The sequence below is a fragment of the Rhinopithecus roxellana genome, chromosome 21 (genome assembly GCF_007565055.1).
Source record: "Rhinopithecus roxellana isolate Shanxi Qingling chromosome 21, ASM756505v1, whole genome shotgun sequence".
NCBI classification, from domain to species: Eukaryota; Metazoa; Chordata; class Mammalia; order Primates; family Cercopithecidae; genus Rhinopithecus; species Rhinopithecus roxellana.
The window spans coordinates 73,593,773-73,612,483 of NC_044569.1; the positions used below are offsets into that span (position 1 = coordinate 73,593,773).

Sequence of the window (18,711 nt, forward strand, 5' to 3'; positions counted from 1 at the left end):
TATCTAATTTAATACACTGTACATAGGATCTAATTTTACATACTGTGGCTTAATAGCTTGCAAAATGTTAGGCTACCCCTGTAGTATATATGTGTTACCTCTGTCATATACCTCTGTCAAACCAGTACAGTGGACTCCTGCCTTCCACATCAAATTCTTTCATTTAGTGTATGAGCTTGGGTAGGACCACTTAAACTCTGTCATTTATGAAGTAAAGGATTATATGATTCAACTAGTTATGACTTTCATGACACATGCAGTGTATCCGATAACAACAAGTGAAGTGGTATCCATAGTCTCTCATTCCATGAACTTCTGTGGTGCATGATATTTGCCAAGTCTGTGCATGCAATAGCAATAGCTAATTTGCAGAACATGTTATGCGTACTGAATATACTGTCCATTTCAGAGCCCTTTACACACAACAGTGGCAGATTCATGAATTATTATGTCATTTATCTTTCTACTATTGAGTGAACAGTTGTTAATTTAAATATTCTTTTATAATTTGATTACTCATTTGGCATGAAAAAATTAGGAAAAATAATTAAACAAACAAGAAACCCAAAGCTTGAGCCCAAGGCCCTGATCCACGACATGAAATTCAAATACACTTATGAGTATCTGAGCATATTTTACTCTTCTAACAACTTCTAAAGATTTAATTCAAGAAAGGACTCCTTGACTTAAAAAAATTAGCAAAGAGCCTTACTCAAGGTACTGTGCAATTAATATCATTATTGAGAATATTCTTAGTTGCTTCTCTCTTTTGCATATATTAGCAGCAGGTGTTGTTTTGTATTTAACTTATTATACACATTTGGTTATGTCACTGAAAATCCCAAATTTCATTTTAAAGTTCTAATTACCTAGAATTTCCTAGATGATCTGTTTATTCCTTGAAAATTAATCTCTTGACACAGTGCCTTTCAAATAATAGTCACATAGAAAATGGAAGCTAATTTGGATTTAATAAACTGATCACCAACTCTTTCTTTTATGCAAAAGTAGATTGGGCACACCTTTGGTAACGTTAACCCTTTGGAAAACTTGATAAATAAAATTTAAGTTCAATTGTATTAAGGAAATTAGAAAGCTATGATTGTGGTATTATCATAAATAAAATATGTGAGTGCAACAAATATTAAATAACAAGATTCAAGAACTCTGCAACCAGGCCCTCATTCACAAGCCTACAAGAACATGTGCACTTCATTAAAGTCAATGGAGTATACCAGTTCATCTTGGCATTACTCATAATCGAAACATTTCAATTTTAGTTAACACACACACACACACACACACACAAAACTAATTTAAAAGTCAAATGAGTAAATTAGCTCTATGCTCCTCTGTTCCAATTCCATGTTGATATCAACTAGCCGAATTTAGCCTCAGGAGGTATGAAAAAATATCTAATACAATGAATGGAAAACCTTTTAAAGAATTACAGATCTGTTAAAACGAATGTTTTTGCAACCAACTCAACAAACATATATTTTATATTGTAAGAGCCCCTCAAACTGCTCCATTACTAAACAGCCAAGCTTAACTACAGATTTACTTCTAGAGTTTGAAAGCAGCAAATCAAAAACTGGAGGATTTATGTAAGAAATAAAGTCCACTTCCTGAAAAAAAACATTTAAATTGAACAGTGATTGAAAAATATTTTCTGTGTACACATTCCCCCAGAAAAGGGGGAATTTTTCTGGTTTACATTTGGTAGATTTCTCAATTGTAGTAAACAGTATTCACAACACATTCTAGACATTTCTTGACCTTTATTTCTGTGATACTCTTTTTTTTTTTTTTGCTTTCCCAGTTTTTGTCATTCTTTTAGGGTCTCTCTCTTTTCTATTTTCTCTTTTTTGCTTATTTCTTTATCAATCCCTAGTGGGGGTCACTGAGGACTCTGCCCTGTGTTCCTTACTCATTCATTTCTACATTTTTAGTCTTTTGACTCCACCTATGAAGTTAATGATTTACTTCATGAATACTTGTTTCCATTTGAGCCTCTTCCTAAAATTACGATTTATTGTCATTTGTAGATATCCAATGTGATCCCAAAGCTCAAAAAAGAAAGTATTAAAATTCCTAGAGTTTCCTGCTAAGATATTCTTGTAGCTGGTGCACTCTGGCTGTGCTGCAAGCTCAACGACCTAGAATTTCATGCCTCATGATTAGATATCCTGGCACATTTCTCCAGTTTTTCAGTGTAAAGAAACATACTTTTTATTTTCCCAAGATTAAATGATCACCAGAGAGGCAGTTGATTGTGTGTGTGTGTGTGCGCGCGTGCGTGTGTGCAGGCACTGGGCATCCTTGGGAGAGTGTGAGGGGAATGGACCTGAGAAGAGGAAGGCAGATGCTGCCTGGCCAGTGTAGGGCGTGGAATCAAGGAGGGGACAGTGACTTTAAACTCTGCACCCAGCTCATCCATTTGCCTATCTGCAGCCTTGTTGGGAGCTTCCAGTCACACCCACCCCTGTCCCTCCTGGCGACTCTGTGGAGGGATGCGTGGTAGCATATGTGTACATACTTCCTAATAGCAGGAAATAATGGCTTGAAAAATTCAAAAGTCACAGAGAGGGTTATGTAGGGGTTCCTATACTCCAATAGACTAGACTGACCAAAGGGTAGAGGATTCCACACATAGTTTCAGAACTTCTTTTCCTTTATCACTCTGCATCATTTCTATGAATTCTTAAAAACCCTTTTTTAGTAGAATTCTCTGCTTCTTGTTTCTCTGCGGTCCCCATATTACCTGCCTCAGATTGATGGTGTATGTGAGATTTGGGTCCCTCAGAAGGTCTCAGTCTAAGTCCTGGACATTATTTCAAGATTTTGCTTCCGCCTAATCATGTGACATGCGGCCCTCTACAAACTTCTTCAATATATGCATGCACATGTACCTGATGTGGATCCTACATTCAAACCCCCTTGATGAGCATCCCCCTTTCTGCCTCACCCTTCTATAGACCTCCTGGCTGGAGAATTCTGACCCGCTCAATCCGGCCATGGGCTATCAGCCACCACTTATAAATGTAAGTTGCTTTTTGGGCACTCTAAACAAAAGTATTAATTCTGGGCTTATTGTGGCCATAAACACTTCATGCTTCTTTTGTAAGGAGTGTGGCTTGGCTTATAAGCTGCTGAAAGGCAGAGTAGTCTGCATTGCTATCACCCCTGAGCATGACCAGCATGCTCGCCACTGCCTCTCTCCTACCTCTACCCGTTTCTCTCCTCTCCTGTTACCTTGGCCTAGAACACGTGGTTCTTACCTGCCTAAGGATTTCATCTTTTTTGCTTTTCCTGCACAGAGTGCTCTTCTCCACTGGTTACGTTGCTGGGTCCCTCTTGATCCAAGTCTGTGACTAGATGCCACTTGCACAGGCAGGCCCCTGTTCCTGTCTTTACAGCACTCTGTTGCTTCCCTGCAGAGAATCTAACAAAATCAAAAACGGTATCTTTGTTTACTTGATTAACTCTGCCCTCAGACGGTAAGCTCCCAGAGGTCAGGTACCTGGTCGTTTGCTCACCACTGTATATCCAGTGCCTAGCACAATATGGGTCAACAAACACTAATCAAAGGAAATAGTGTTAGAGCTTTCCTAAGCTCTAGGTCGTGTTAGAACATTATCTTAATAAAGGTGATGAAGGTGTTTTACATAGCTATACCTACATCAATCTCTCCTTAGTGTGTGTGTATGTATATATCTATGATGATAGATATAGTATGCATGTATGATATTAAAGACTTTATTTAAACACTGATTTACAGTATTAAATCACTGTATGCAATACATAATATTATTAGGAGAGTTTGATAATTTACCATCATCCTCTCACTGCAAAGGTAAGGATAAAGAACAGAAATAGTATGTTCTGCCTCCCTGGAACTGAAGTCCTTGCTGAAAGACAGTGAATAATGCTATAAAATCACTTGTGATATAAAGACCATTATCTAAAGTCATTATCATAAATGGGACATTCAAATCTCACATTGAGTTTTTTTTAGTACTTCAAGCCTGACAATTTTCAGAACACTCAAATTTCTATTTCTACTTTATATTTCTCAGAAAAAAGAGAATAAACCAAGGAGACATTGGAAAATTAACGGTTAATCACAATATGAAAGTGTAGCGACATCCATGTGTTTTAGTCATTGTAAACATGCCTCTTTGTCTACCTGCAAACTCTCCTTAATATTATTCCCAATTTTATAAGTTGCTATCACCACTTTTTGAGTTATAGCAGAATACCTTCACAAACTTGGGGTAAAATTTTTTAGACAAGATACTAAAAATTATTTGCCATATAGAGAAAAATAATTTATTTTTCTTTATGAAAATTAAATTTTTTTGCTCATCAAAAGGCACTTTTAATAAAGTAAATAGGCAAATACACAAACTGGGAAAACATTCATAATACATGTGTCTGACAAAGGACTGCCAGCCAGAATATATGAAAAACTCCTAGAATCAATGACAAACAATCCAATAAAAATGAGAAAAAAACTTGAGCAGGGATTTTGTAAAAAGAAAATATACAAACAGGCACAAGTACATAAAAAGATAATCAACATCACTTGCCACCAGAGATACGCATATTAAATCCACAAGTGACACCATTTCACACTCACGGTTGATGAAGATGAAGAGAAGGTGGAACTTTCAACATTGCTGGTTGGGAGTTTCCTACAGACTCCCAACTGACATTTACCTATGGTCTAGCAATTTCACTCCTTGGTATTTATTCAACAGGAATAAAAACATATATATGCAGTCCTTGATTTATGATGGTTCAACTTAGGATTTTTGACTTTACCATGAGTTTATTGGGACATAACTCCACTGTAGGTCAAGGAGCATCTGGACTTACAATGGTCAACTTATGATTTTTTTGACATTATTATGAGTTTATCGGGGTATTAAATGCATTTTCAACATATGTTATTTTTGACTTATAATGGGCTTCTTGGGCCATAACCCCGTTATAAGTCAAAGAACATCATATTCACAAACATAAACACAAACAGGACAAAAATGTCCATAGCAGTCCTATTCATAACAGCCCCAAACTAGAAACAATCAAAATGTCAAAAACAAAATAATGGATAAGTAATTTGTAATGTAGTCATACAGTGGAATATCACACATCAATAAAAAAGGAAGGAATGACTGATATATGCAACAATCTCAAAAATATGACATGTGAAAGGGGCCTTTGCAAAGTACATGCTGTGTGATTCCATTTACATTAAGTCCAAGAATAGGCCAAACTAAACTATGGTGAAATACATAGGAAGTGGTTTCCTGGGAAGTAGGGAGAAGGTAAAAGAAGGGTAGGGAGGTAGGTGATGAGGTTTTGAGTTGGAATTGACTAGAAAAGGCAAAGAGAAAACTATTTAGGGTGTGAGATCCAATACCTTACTTTGGGTGGCTGGTATACAGGTGTATACAATTCTCAAAACTTATTGGATTGAGAGGATACTTAAGATTTGTGCATTTTACTGTAAATTATACATCATTTTAAAATTAAGAGATTCTATTATTTTGTTTAAAATTGTATTACTGAACATTATTTGGAATATTTCCCTACTTTCTAGGCATTGTGAAACATTTTTAGAATTCTGGTATTTTATAAATTTAACAACTTAGTTTATCAAGTATCAGTTTCCTTAGATTAAGCCTCAATTTATTGTGAAGTTCAAAAACATGAAGAATCACAAAAACTGAAACCAAAAAGCCTTGTCCAGAGTCAAGATTAAATTTTCAGAGATGAATGTCATTGCCACACTATGCCAGCAAGGGGAGTAGTTACACTTTGAGAAGAGCTCCATCTCCATCACCACTGAATTATTCTATGGGGCACTTTAACAAGGCCCCCAAAATTGACTTTTGGGTGTTGTCACGATGGAAATGACAGATCATTTTAATGCAAGAGAAAAAGATTGAAAACCTTGACCCTTTAGATTACTCCAAACCTCAATGAAAAGGAGAAAAATACTTGCAGACCAGCTTATTAAAATATTATGTTCATGTAATTCAGGTACCAGGAAAATATTTAAGAGAATAGCTAAATTAACTGCAGGGTGCCACGTTTTCTTTGCTAATTGTTTTCATACAAGAATAATCATATACAGCCCTTTCCCTTACAAAAGGAAAAAAAACAACCCAACAACTTCACAGTTTATTTTTATACATGTGAGAAGGACAGCCCCAGTGTGTGCAGAATGTACAAACTGTTGGAAAATTGAGGCTTGGTCTGACAGTAGATAAGGCTGGCAAACAGTACTTTTTCTTTCCCCAGCAGGATAAGGGCTTTTCAGTTGAGATTGTTAGGCTACAAATCTGAAGATTTATACTGAATTTTAAAAAATATCATCATGTTCATCAATTCTTATAAGATTTGTAAGGCTTAATTCTCACAAAAGCTTAGGAAGGCTGCAGAAAAGTCTCTAACTATCCTTTCCTACCAACTTTGGTAATCCTGGATTTACAGAAAAGAATGTTCAGGCTGACAATGGGAAACATGCCCCCAGGCAAGCAGGAGAGCAGGAGAGTGGGCCTGCCAGATATCGACACTTATGAGATGGGTACCAGCCCTCTTTACCCTCTATCCTTCATGACAACCCCACCCTTGATTCTAACACCGTAGCACCTTCTTCTCAATTTGTCTCATTCCCCGGAGAAACTGAGTGCAGAGGGCCTAGCAATATGTGCCCCAGAAAATACCCTGAGTCATGCCCTGTGCGGGGCTGGAGTCTTGACATATGTTTGGGAACTGTATCTCTGCAATCTGCAGCGCTTGTGAATAGGATGTACCTCCCTCCCTTTGCCAAATGAGGACAAAGACACCGAGTACAGGTAAACAATAGCCCATTTCAGGACCCGTGCCCAGGAGAACATGCCTACCAAATGCAAAGCTCTAGAGCACCAAGTGCTGGTTTGTGGACCCTCAGTAGCCTGTGAGGATTAACTCTAGCTTTAAAATCACACGGCACTGCAGTTTGGCACAAAAGCAGCCCTCTACTCTGGGGAGAGAGTATGCTATCAATATGTAAAAAGGTATTACCCTTGAATATGTGTATCCTTTTGCTGGTACATAAACCCTGCCTCAAGATATTCTTCATGAAATTCCAAGGAACATTTCTCAGTTCAATGACCATAAGAAATGATTTTGAATTACTCTCCACTTACAAAATAGAGGAAAAGTATTTTCTTTCAGTCCCTGTAAGTGGAGGCCTAGGGACATATAGGAGTCAGAGTCAGAAGAGTCAAGTTTTAGATTCTGCTTTGAAATTTATCAAGATCTCCAAATCGGAGATGCTAGTCTGGGCTATATTCTTGCTGTCAAGGACTCACAGAACTGGTCCAAATTGAACACTGTTTCATTACATGGCAAAAAAAAAAAAAAAAAAAAAAAAAAGAGAAAAACATGTTAATGACATGCCACTGCACACCTCTCCCTAATGTTGGCTTTGCCACTGCATGGATGTGAGTCTTGTGTTCTTCTAAGAAATAAACTAAAAGACTATATTCCAAGTGTTACTAAAATCTGTGAGATATATAAAGGATAGAAACAAGAGTAAAAAAGAACATACACAAAGAACCCAGAAATGGGAGGCATGTTGATTACAGGAGGAAATAGGAGGAGGGTGTAATTAAGGTCAAAGAAATAAAATGAATAGATGTTTGTCTTTGCATTTGTGTTTAATGAGATAAGTTGCTTTCTTGAGCAGGTCTAGAATGAAGACTGCATACAAACCAGGCAGAAAAAAAATGGGAGTTGAAGAGGGCACTGGGCAGGGGTGTGGCGGGGGCTGGCTGGCATGACACTAGGAGATTAGAGCACCTTGGAGAAAGGACTGATGTGCGTTTGTGGAATGGGAGAGAGCACCCTGTCTGAAACCATATTAGCAGACACATTACTTGGCGCTTCCCACCCTGGGAAAGGCAGGGCTGCACTTCAGTGTGGTTCATGCTGTGTAGGGAAGGCCTACCCGTGGGGTTGGGGGTGTTAATGTGTCATGGGGCAATCTCCACATTAGCGGGTTACCACAGTGGACTGAAAGAAATGGACAGGAAGCAAGGCGCTTGGAGGTGAATTTCACGTGATTCATGTTGGTAGTCACAGAAGAGTGGGCTTTGGGAGCCAAGGCTGAGAAGAGAAAAGAAAATGCTCTGGGTTCCTCAACCCCTAATGAGTCTTTGGAGTTGCCTTTTCACAGGAGCCTGGAATTTTGTCTAATTGGATAGGTTTTTCTGGATGTTTCAAATATTATTCATGAGAGATGTTTATATTCATTATCTCCAAAGATCTTGACTAGGAGCTAGCACCTTGCATTTGGTATATCCTTAATGAATAACCATTGGCTGAGTGAATCAACCATGCTCCCAAATGAGGAATGTGTCTTACATTAATTAAAATAGGAGTCAATAATGTGCAAGATATAGCCTATATTTCCTTTATTACTGCCATTTGGCAAATTGAGGATGAAAGCTCTAACAATTCAAATCTCTCTCAGAGGTAAGTTTAGTAACTATCAAGATAGATCTTGGCAGCTCTCTCTTGGGGTCCCCAAGGCTCACTAAACATTTTAAGAGGACACTGAACATTTTCCTAGTGGATGGTGAGATAACTCACTTCCAAGTATGGGAGGAAGTGCAATCTTACCTATTGCAACCAGCAAATTCTGGAATGAGGTTTAGACTTGGTGCTAAACGTGTGAGGGGCAGGTAGCTTGCAGTCTGGCTCCTTTTTATTAATAGTTGACTGAAACTTTACCTTTCTATTTCAGAGGAGGTGGACAGCTTTTTTACTACCTTATGTGCTAGGGAAGAATGAAAGTTCAAGTGGAAGGGGAGGCTGGGAATAGGCTGCAGTTGGGATGTGAGACGAGGGTGGGAGGTGAGAAGGTAGGAGGGTCAGGCAGGGGTCTGGCTAGCCACTGTCCTAAATCTGATCAGTAGCATCAGGGATGGAGGTTAGCTGATGGTGACAGCGTATAACCTTGGAGACATCTGGCAGCTCAGTCCTTTGCATAAGCCACTCACTTACTTGACAGCAAGAAGTCATAGGATCACAGGCTGAGGACTCTGAATAGAAAGGTGCCATTCTGTCAAAATGCTGAGGCCAGAGAACAGGGCCTCTAAACTTCTGAGATCTGCATTGGCCAGCGTTTCTAATTGTCCCCTTGATGGCACTTGCTCTCAGCCACTAGTATACCTGCTTTGATCTACCCCAGCTCTAGACCATCAACTCATTCATTTTGATTGCTCCAGAGTACATAGGTGTGGCTGTACCTGCAAACTCATGTTTTCAGGATAGGCTTTTAATTCTGTTCAAAAATATTTTTCCATGTCTCTTTCTTGTCTTGTTTCCCCATTGCAGATTTTTTTCCTCTTTCCCCAGAGACAAGCTCTTACTCACAGAAGACAGTAACCCAGTAGTTCCCTTCTACAGAGCACACATGGTGGATACCTTATCTTTGATGCTCTTAGTAACCCATGTAAGCTATGTGCTGTTATTCTTATTTTATTTGATTTTTTAGAGATAGGGTCTCACTGTGTTGCACAGAGTGGACTGCAGTGGCTGTTTACAGGTACAATAATCATCACACACTACAATCTTGAACTCTTGGCCTCAAGCAATCCCCCTACTTCAGCCTCCTGAGTAGCTGGGATGACAGGCACATGTGCCCATGCCCAGCTTGTCCCTGTTTCATAAACAAGAGCTCAGTGAGGTCACCCAGCATGTGTTCTGGCCAAGTGCATTATAATTTATAAAGTGCCTCCGCATGTGTTATGAAGTTCTCTGACCTATGAATTGCATGTTATTATTATCTCCATTTCACAGATGGTAAAATGGAAGTTTTAGAGGGGTTATGTGACCTACCCATGTTGCGTTGTTTGTGGGTGGCTGAATGAGTTTCGAACTTGTGTTCTCCTATTCTGCATCCCATGCTTATTCACAGTATAGTGGCAAGAAAATGGAAGCTTTCAGGCATAAACTCCCTCAAATTTCTTTATATCCATCTTCAAACTTATCTTAGTTTTTTCCCTGCTCTTCGTTTTCTCCTGTCTCAGGAAGAAGTTGATTCTATTCTGTGTTCCTAAAAGTTCTCTCCTGTGCCCGTGAATGATCTTACTTATTTCCATTTCTTCACATTTCAACTCTCTATGCAACTGACTCTCAAATCTTTCTCTCTCTAAACTCCAATTGCTGTTTTTGACCACTTAAAGGGTATCTTTTCTTGGTAATATACTTTTATGTATAGACCATACACTACTCCCACATTCCCTCAGCTCTATACAATTAAGTATATGTGGTTTTACTCGGGTAGTACATGTGCTTTGATGTCTCCATGCTTTTGCTTGTACTGCATGAAATGCTGTTCTTCCCTTTCTCTACTGGTAGAAATTCTATTCATTCTTTAAGAATCAGTTCAAGTATGATAACTGTGACTGAATATTTCCCCAACTCTTCCTGTTACATTTAACGGTGTATTCTGTGCATTCCCAAAGTACTTTGTTTCTTGGGATAACGCATTGCTTATCATATGAGAAAATCATTTGTCTCCATCTCTGTCTCAACTTATGGGCTACCAGTACAATGAAGACAAAAAGGGAATTTTATTTATCTCTATATCCCTTGATGCAATAAGCATGGCCCTTGGCTAAGTGTCTGTTGAACGAATAAAGGACTAAATGGATGCATGGTGATTCAGTTACTACTCCAATGTTTCAACATACCCCTAGGAGGGCATGGCCTGATTTTGTTTTTTTCCCTCACCTCAAATCTTTGCTATTGCCCCAGGAATCTGACTTGCTTGCTTTGCAAAAATGCTGAGGTTTAAATGAAAAAAAAATTTTATCTGCCATGTGAGATCATGAAACAGAAAATGGAATAATACATTATTTTTCTTGTAAATACACTACTGTCATCTAGGTGATCAACATTACAGACATGCATCCCAAAATTAGAATTTATATTTATAAACTTTTAAGATAATAGGAATTGATAATCTTCTCTTACTAAATGCTTTCATCCACATATTACACAATAGTAAACCTCATTAGATTACAATAATTAGTATGGAAAGGAGGAGAGGAAGATCTAGCCTGAATTATGGAAGTCAGAATTCACTGAAAGCAACATTGTTTTATTACTTTCAATACTATTACCTGCTAATAAAGTCTAAGGGGACATCTACTTCATGACCTTAATAATCCTCATTTTACAGCTGAATCTTTTTGCCTAAAGACCACTGTATGCTAAGGCCATGAAAACAATGTATTCTTTTTACATGGGTTACAAATATTCCATTTCACTTAGCAAATCCATTCCTTGCAGACAATTGAAAGCTAAATTTCAGCTTAGTCTAGATCAAATTGTCAAGAATTGTGTATTGGCAATATCTGAATTAATGAGGTTTTACTCTATTCATAGAGGAAGACATTTAAAAAAAATAGACTATAGTGCAATTTGCCAGGAAAGTGTTAAATACTTTTAAAAGAAAAATTAAAAAGTATGTAAACTTTTTCAAATAAGGTAAACACCAACCTATGTATAACTGAAATCAGTCTTCAGAGCCTTTAGTTTCCTTTGTAAATCCCTTGAGGACAAGGGTCATGGTTTGCTTGCTTTTCTCCCTACCCTCCAAGACTTTATGCCTCCAACAATGCCGCCTAGGCTGTGCTTTCTAGGGATGGCTATCATCACCAGAACAGGTGCTTAACAGCAACACTCTGAGGCTTTCAGATATTCTAGTTGTTGCTCTGCTTACCTATAACTACCCAAGACTCAAACATTATGAGGAAGTTACTCACTGATTCTGGGTACAGGCTGTAAGTATTTCATTGGTCCCCATCCTGAAAAAGAAGAGGAAAGAAATTCATATATTACCATCACATCCAAAGACATTTATAAAACTTTCTACACAAAGATGCCTCAAAGTCTCTAATATTTTATTTGTAACAAGGAAAATCATGGGAAGGGAGAGGGCCATGAAATAAAATGTGTCATCCTCTGTGTTTCTGGCCTGATTAAGCTTGGTGTCACTTATTAGGAAACCTGGCATTACCATGAAAATTTGCTATGGAAAAGTTTGGGCTTTAAGCCTGTGCTCTCTGTGGCAGGGAAATGGAGCTAGGGACTGGGGGCTGGGGAGCATTGGAAAACGACCATCACAATGAAGACAATTTCCTTTGATTCTCAGCATTCCACCCCATCACAGATCAATGTGCTAATATACAATAATATTTTCACTTATTAATAAAATCGTTGTGCAAAATTGAGTACTTGGGCTCGATGTCTTCAGGTGAAACTGAGATAGAGATGTCATGTGCAGCTCCTGGCATTGAGTATTAGTGGTCCACTATTGGATGCTTTAGTTTGGGAAGCTTGGAAGAGTAAATGAACTGAAAGCTAGGACAAAAGAAGATGGCTCTGAGGCAAGCAACCCATGGATATTTAAATTATCCAGAACTAATGATAGTTTATTCTGTAGTAAACAGCTGTAAGAAAGAAAATCTTAAGGTTTTCCTTGAACCAGTGATTTTTCATGGTGATTACAAAGGGCCTCTTTCTGCCACATGAAGTTGGCCTATTGTAACATAGTATATTTCTTCTTGCTCAGTCACCTATGGGGAGAGGAGAGCCTCAGCTCCTTCTGAGAAGAAACTTACAGAGCAGTAAGAATGTAATTATATGACTACTTAGTTTTTGGCTTTTTGGGTTACATGGTTCCATTTCTTTCCTTAAAAAACATTATATATATATAATATATATTATATATAATACAACATATAACATATATACTTATGTCATACCATATATTTTATACAATATATAATGAAATATATATTTTATACAATATATAATGAAATATATATTTTATACAATATATAATGAAATATATATTTTATACAATATATAATGAAATATATATTTTATACAATATATAATGAAATATATATTTTATACAATATATAATGAAATATATATTTTATACAATATATAATGAAATATATATTTTATACAATATATAATGAAATATATATTTTATACAATATATAATGAAATATATATTTTATACAATATATAATGAAATATATATTTTATACAATATATAATGAAATATATATTTTATATAATATATAATGAAATATATATTTTATAATACATTTACTTATATCTTATATATTAATATATTCTATTCTATATTTTATAAATATGTATGTAATGTTTTGCTCTCTGCATGCCTTTTAAAAAAATCTTTCAAAATATGTTGACTGAAACGTGACTAAGTACTAAAGGATGGTGTGGCTTAAGAAATGGTAGGATTAATCATCTGTCCTTCTAGCCTGCCCCATTTAAATCACCTAGTCTCAGTATGATTCATTTATAATGTTGCTTTGCTAACCCTGATTGAAATAAAAATCTTATTGGCACTTGTCTTTTAAATTACTTTTTAGCAAATTTCACGTGTGCCAAAAAAATACCAGTTTACACTTGCATCAATGATATGCTATTCTGTTTTTAGAATGATTTAAAGCATATATACAAAGGTATTTTCAATTGTCTTGTTATGAACTTCCTGGTGTAAGGTACTGTCCATTCTACTTGATTTAGTAATATTTGCATTTTGGAGGCAGGTATTTATGAGTCATATAGCTCATCAGTAAGTTACAGGTCCTTCAGTACAACTGATCCCCAGGGGCTGGACCTGGATATGTAATGCATTGCTCCCACCCACTTTATGGTAATTGCAACTCTATAGTTACCTGTTCACCCAGGTAATGGTAGCATGATTAAGGTAAGGTCACACTGTCATGGCTTGGTGATAAGAATATTGTTTAGACTAGAACTCAAAATCTTCCTCCATACAAAATTGATTTTATCTAGCATATTATCATTATTTATGTAGGCTGTCACTGAATCAAGGAAGAAAGTTAAATTGGTGTGGAAAAACTGGTTATTCAAAAAGTCACGTGTGTCTGCTCCTTTATATCCTACAATATTCTGGTAAGTTGCTTATTGATTGATTGTATGAGAGGTTGTTCTCATCAGACATTGCTTTTAAGCTATCTGACTTATAACAATCAAGTCATTTCCTTAAAAACTGTGGACATGACAGGCTCTTTCCTCCATCTCCATGATGGCTCAAATATGAAGGTTGTGCAAATCTGGCAATTTCTTAAGGGTGTCTGGAAACCTGATATTTGGGCATTACGATGAGAGTACATTCAGGGACTGGTAATTCTTCCCTGGTCTAGTTTGTCCCTCCACACATCGTGGATGGAAATATACTAGCTAGATGAATGCCTTTCTCCCCGACCATAGCAAATTCATTGAACACTGGGATGATCCAGTCTGGTTCCTGATTTTAACTTCTCTGAGCCTAGTTTAGTCTTATGCATATATATTGAATTAATCTAAATTTTTGAAAGAGCTATTTCTTTAAGGATCGATTAAATGATAGAGAAATAAATACAATTTATTTTTTATCTTTTGAATTGTCTTCTAAGGAAAAGTATCCTCTCCCACCTCTCAGTAATAGAATATATAGCTCTTTAAAGGCTTTAACTATATCTTTTAAATCATTGTTATTTTCTCTACATTTGTATGTAATAAATATGTAGGATGTTGGGCTTAGTCCACACAATCAATATAGACTAGCTACAAGATCACGTACTGAATAGCTATGCATGTTCTTCCACGGTCAACTGTGAAAATAACTTGAAACCCCAACAATGGGGATTGCTTCACAAACATAAATTAATTGGGTTTGGCCAGAGCCACTAAAATTAATGAGTTTAAATCTCACATCCAGTATATCTGTTCTTATATTGCCTTTACAAGATTGAAAAATAATTAAAACTTAATTTAGTCGTACAGATAATCGAATAAAATAGGATCTTTCCCTTTCATCCCATAACTTATTCTGATCATTGTTATTTTTTGTGGTGAAGCATGTTTTACCTGTTGAAACTTGACACAAACATCATAATAAGTGAATAGGTCTAGAGCTTTGATGAAAATTTAATTTTTTAAAAAATTAGCATTTCACTGATCCTTATCCTGAGGGTTAGAGCCTCATGCAGCACTGAGCCAGGCAGAGCTCACACTCAAGTGAGAGAACACAAATACAACCATAGTGTACTTTTCTCAAAGAAGTCAAAATAATTCTTCTGGCCATGTGATAAATTAATTTAGTTGTTTGTCATCATCCTTATCTAACTGAGAATACACGGATAGGAAAAGGTTAGAGAGCTTCCTAAGGCTATGTGGCAGTTTGTTGTTAAAATTGAAATAAGGTTACATTTGGAATGCCAAGGCCTTATTTTCAATAATGAACCAGGATTTGTTTTTCCAGCTAAACTTTATAGATATTTGATCATCAATATCCTCTTAATTTTACACACAGATATTTGGATGCAAAGAAAAAAGTCATCACAGTGAAGTTTAGGTCCTTTGGTTGCTGGGTTTAAAAGTTTATCCCAATATTTTCTTTTGAAATGTTGATTTGGTCTCACCTTGCCTTTTGTTTTATCTTTTCTTTTAAAATTGCCTGGATGCACAATTATTAAATGAATAATAACCACAGTAACAGCTAACATGGATTGAATGCTTATTAAATATCAGACATGCTGCTAAGTGTGTTATGTGAACTTAGTATCATAAGAATCCCCTGGAAATACTGCCAGGATTTCCACATATAGAATATAGCCATGTTTCCAGTTCTGCATTTTCTTACATAAACTACACCCATAATCATCATCTATATTTCTCAGTTTCTGTTTCATTAGATTAAAAAAGGCACAAAGCAGAATCCTTTTAGATTTAAGTTTTTACCCAACATTTTACCATTATCTTGCTCACATATAATTCTGTAGCCTTTATTTTATTTTATTTTGTATTTTTTTGAGGCAGAGTCTTGCTCTGTCGTCTAGGCAGGAGTGCAGTAGCATGATCTCGGCTCACTGCAACCTCCGCCCTCTGTAACCTCTACCTCTCGGGTTCAAGCGATTCTCCTGCCTCAGCCTCCTGAGTATCTGGGATTACAGGCTTGTGCCACTATGTCCAGTTAATTTTTGTATTTTTAGTAGAGATGGATTTTCACCATGTTGGTCAGGCTAGTCTTGAACTCTTGACCTCGTGATCCTCCCGCCTCGGCCTCCCAAAGTGCTGGGATTACAGGTGTGAGCCACTGCACCTGACCTATAGCCTTTCATTTTTAGTAACTCAACTTTATTGAGTCTTTACAAAACATTTTACTAGAAATAGCAATTCTCTTTTACACACCCATATGTCACTGGTTACATAATTATCATTGAATAATTATATGAATGAGTAAAACTGGCACAGCGGATCTGGGGACAAACACCACTGACTCTTGGTCCACATACACTTCACAGGAGGGATCAGGAGTTTACTGGAGGGCTAGAGGGCATCCGTCCTGAGCTGGCTGTCAGCATCAGTCGGTAGGATATATTGAGGGAATGGAGAGAGTTGCTTAATCAGGCAGATCACTTAAGAGGCCAGTAAAAGTAACTTCTACTGTATTTTATACTTTACCTATGTATGCATTTCATAAAATGCATTACTTTGATAAAATTATTAAAAAGTTTAAAATGGAAGGACGAGGAGGAGGAGAATGAGTTTAGGTGTCCTACCCAAGATTGCAAAACTAGTGGTGGAACTGGAATTTGATGCCTGAATTTGGCAGCCAAGTATAGAATTCTTTTGCTACCTCCATTATGCCTTAGAACAGAGATGACTGTGGTGGGTTGGGTGTGCTGCTGCAGACCAGAAAGGGAGCTCAAGACAGTTCTCTGGTCAGCAGGAGAACAGAGCGAAAGAAGATAGAAGAAACCACAAAGTGATGAAATAGACTTAGAAAAAAAGACTATTCTTGCAAAAGAGGAGCACTATGATTCTGTTTTCCTTGAGTCAATCCATGTATTTCTTGACTTCGTACCTCACTGGTTCAAAACAAAAGGGGTTTCAGCATACAAATTTTGCTAGTAGAACTGGTTTTTCTAACTCTAAAATTGAAGAAATCTTGGAAGGGCATCGGGTCTCTCCAGCAAACAATAACAACACAGAAGAACCCATGACTCAGTGGTCCCATGGGGAACCAAGGGTGGGATAAAGCTTAAGGAAATTTGTGACCAAATATAGCAATTCAAATGAAGTACAGTTGTCCCTTGGTGTCTGTGATGGATTGTTCTGGGGCACCCTGCAAACACCAAAACCTGTGAATGCTCAAGTCCTTGATATACAATATGTGCACATCACCTAAGCACATTCTGCCATATACTTCAAATCATCTCTGGAGTATTTATAATACCTAATACAATGTAGACGTTATGTACATAGTAGTGATACTGTATTGTTTACAAAATAATGACAAGAAAAGAGTCTGCAGTTACTGAGTACAGATGCAACCATGTTTTCTCCCCCAAATATGTTAAATCCATGTTTGGTGGTATCCATGGATGCAGAAACCAACATACATAAAGGGCTGATTGTAACTTGAATCTCATCATACACCTTTTTCTAATCTTTGGCCTTTACAGGTTCTATTTCCATCAAGTCCTTTCTTTAGGTAATACTATTTAAGCACCAGTTTTGAAGAACTTCCTAGTCCCCTAGTAAGGATGATTTTGTAGTAGCTATGTTAAAATGCCTCAGAATAGAATATTATGTTTTCCCATTAAGTATTAGTGATTTCAGTTTAGGTTAAATGCTTTCTCTGTTTCTTTCTTTGGCACTTCCCAAGTCATTTCCTTCAAGAAGAAAATTTAAAAGGTATTCAGATTTCTATGACTTCACTAGGAATTCATAAAAAGGTCAAGCTCTCAAATGGCTATCCCTTCAATAAAATTATGTTAAATTGTTCAAAATGTCTGTACATGGGACATCATTTTTACGGACTTTCAAAAATAGCTGTTTAGTTTTTAACTGATCTGGTTGTAAAATTAATTTTTGCCACGATGTGGCTGTATTGTGGTTGAGATTGAAAACTTTCTTTTTATAAAATTTGAATATCTTTTTGGAAGGAGATTACAAGTCATGGATTAATGATTTGATTAACATGAGTAAACAAGTAAAGAGTATATGAGTAGATGGCTTATTTCATGATTTAAAGATTGTAAAATCAGTTAATTAACTAAAAGGAAACACAAATTTAAAAGACGGGGAGACGCAAGGTCAGTGTCTGAAATAAGTGCTTCTTTTCAGGACGCCCTGCATAAAGCCGCACCTGTGCGGAGGCAGCTTCCTGTGCACTGCTGGCTGCCGGGTGTGCTTGTCCGTGTGCCAGGCCCCCTGTGCTGGAGAATCCAGCACTTTAGAGCACGCTTTGTATAAAATAGAGTGCAAATCGAATCCTATTCGGGGAGCGTCTGAGAGACAGGACTAGCTCAAGAGGCAGCCTCTAAAGTGAGAATAGCACTGAAAAGGGGTGGAGGGCCTGAGCCCAGGCCTGCTTCTTCAGTGATCTCATGGGAAACCCATTCATTCAGCTTTTCTGAGCCCTCATTCCCTCACCTTCACCTATACAAAGCTTTAATGTCCACTTCAGCCTTGAGATTCTAGGAAATAGGGCAAAAACAAACAAGCAAACAAACAATCTCTTCATTATCGTGCAATCATCAAGTTTTTCTGTTTACATTGTATTTAATAGTCCACCCCACCCCC

General features: G+C 37.1%; 1 protein-coding gene and 1 long non-coding RNA gene across 2 annotated transcripts in view; one reads left to right on the forward strand and one right to left on the reverse strand.

Annotated features, from left to right (window-relative positions):
- Positions 1–18,711, reverse strand: part of CHST9 (carbohydrate sulfotransferase 9) — a 272,442-nt gene that overhangs the window by 104,134 nt on the left and 149,597 nt on the right. The window contains exon 4 of the mRNA XM_010380742.2: positions 11,835–11,876. Coding sequence (XP_010379044.1) covers positions 11,835–11,876 — 42 coding nt within the window. The remainder of the gene's footprint in view (positions 1–11,834; positions 11,877–18,711) is intronic.
- LOC104676056 overlaps positions 1–18,711 on the forward strand; it is a 268,747-nt gene that overhangs the window by 95,040 nt on the left and 154,996 nt on the right. The window lies entirely within an intron of this gene.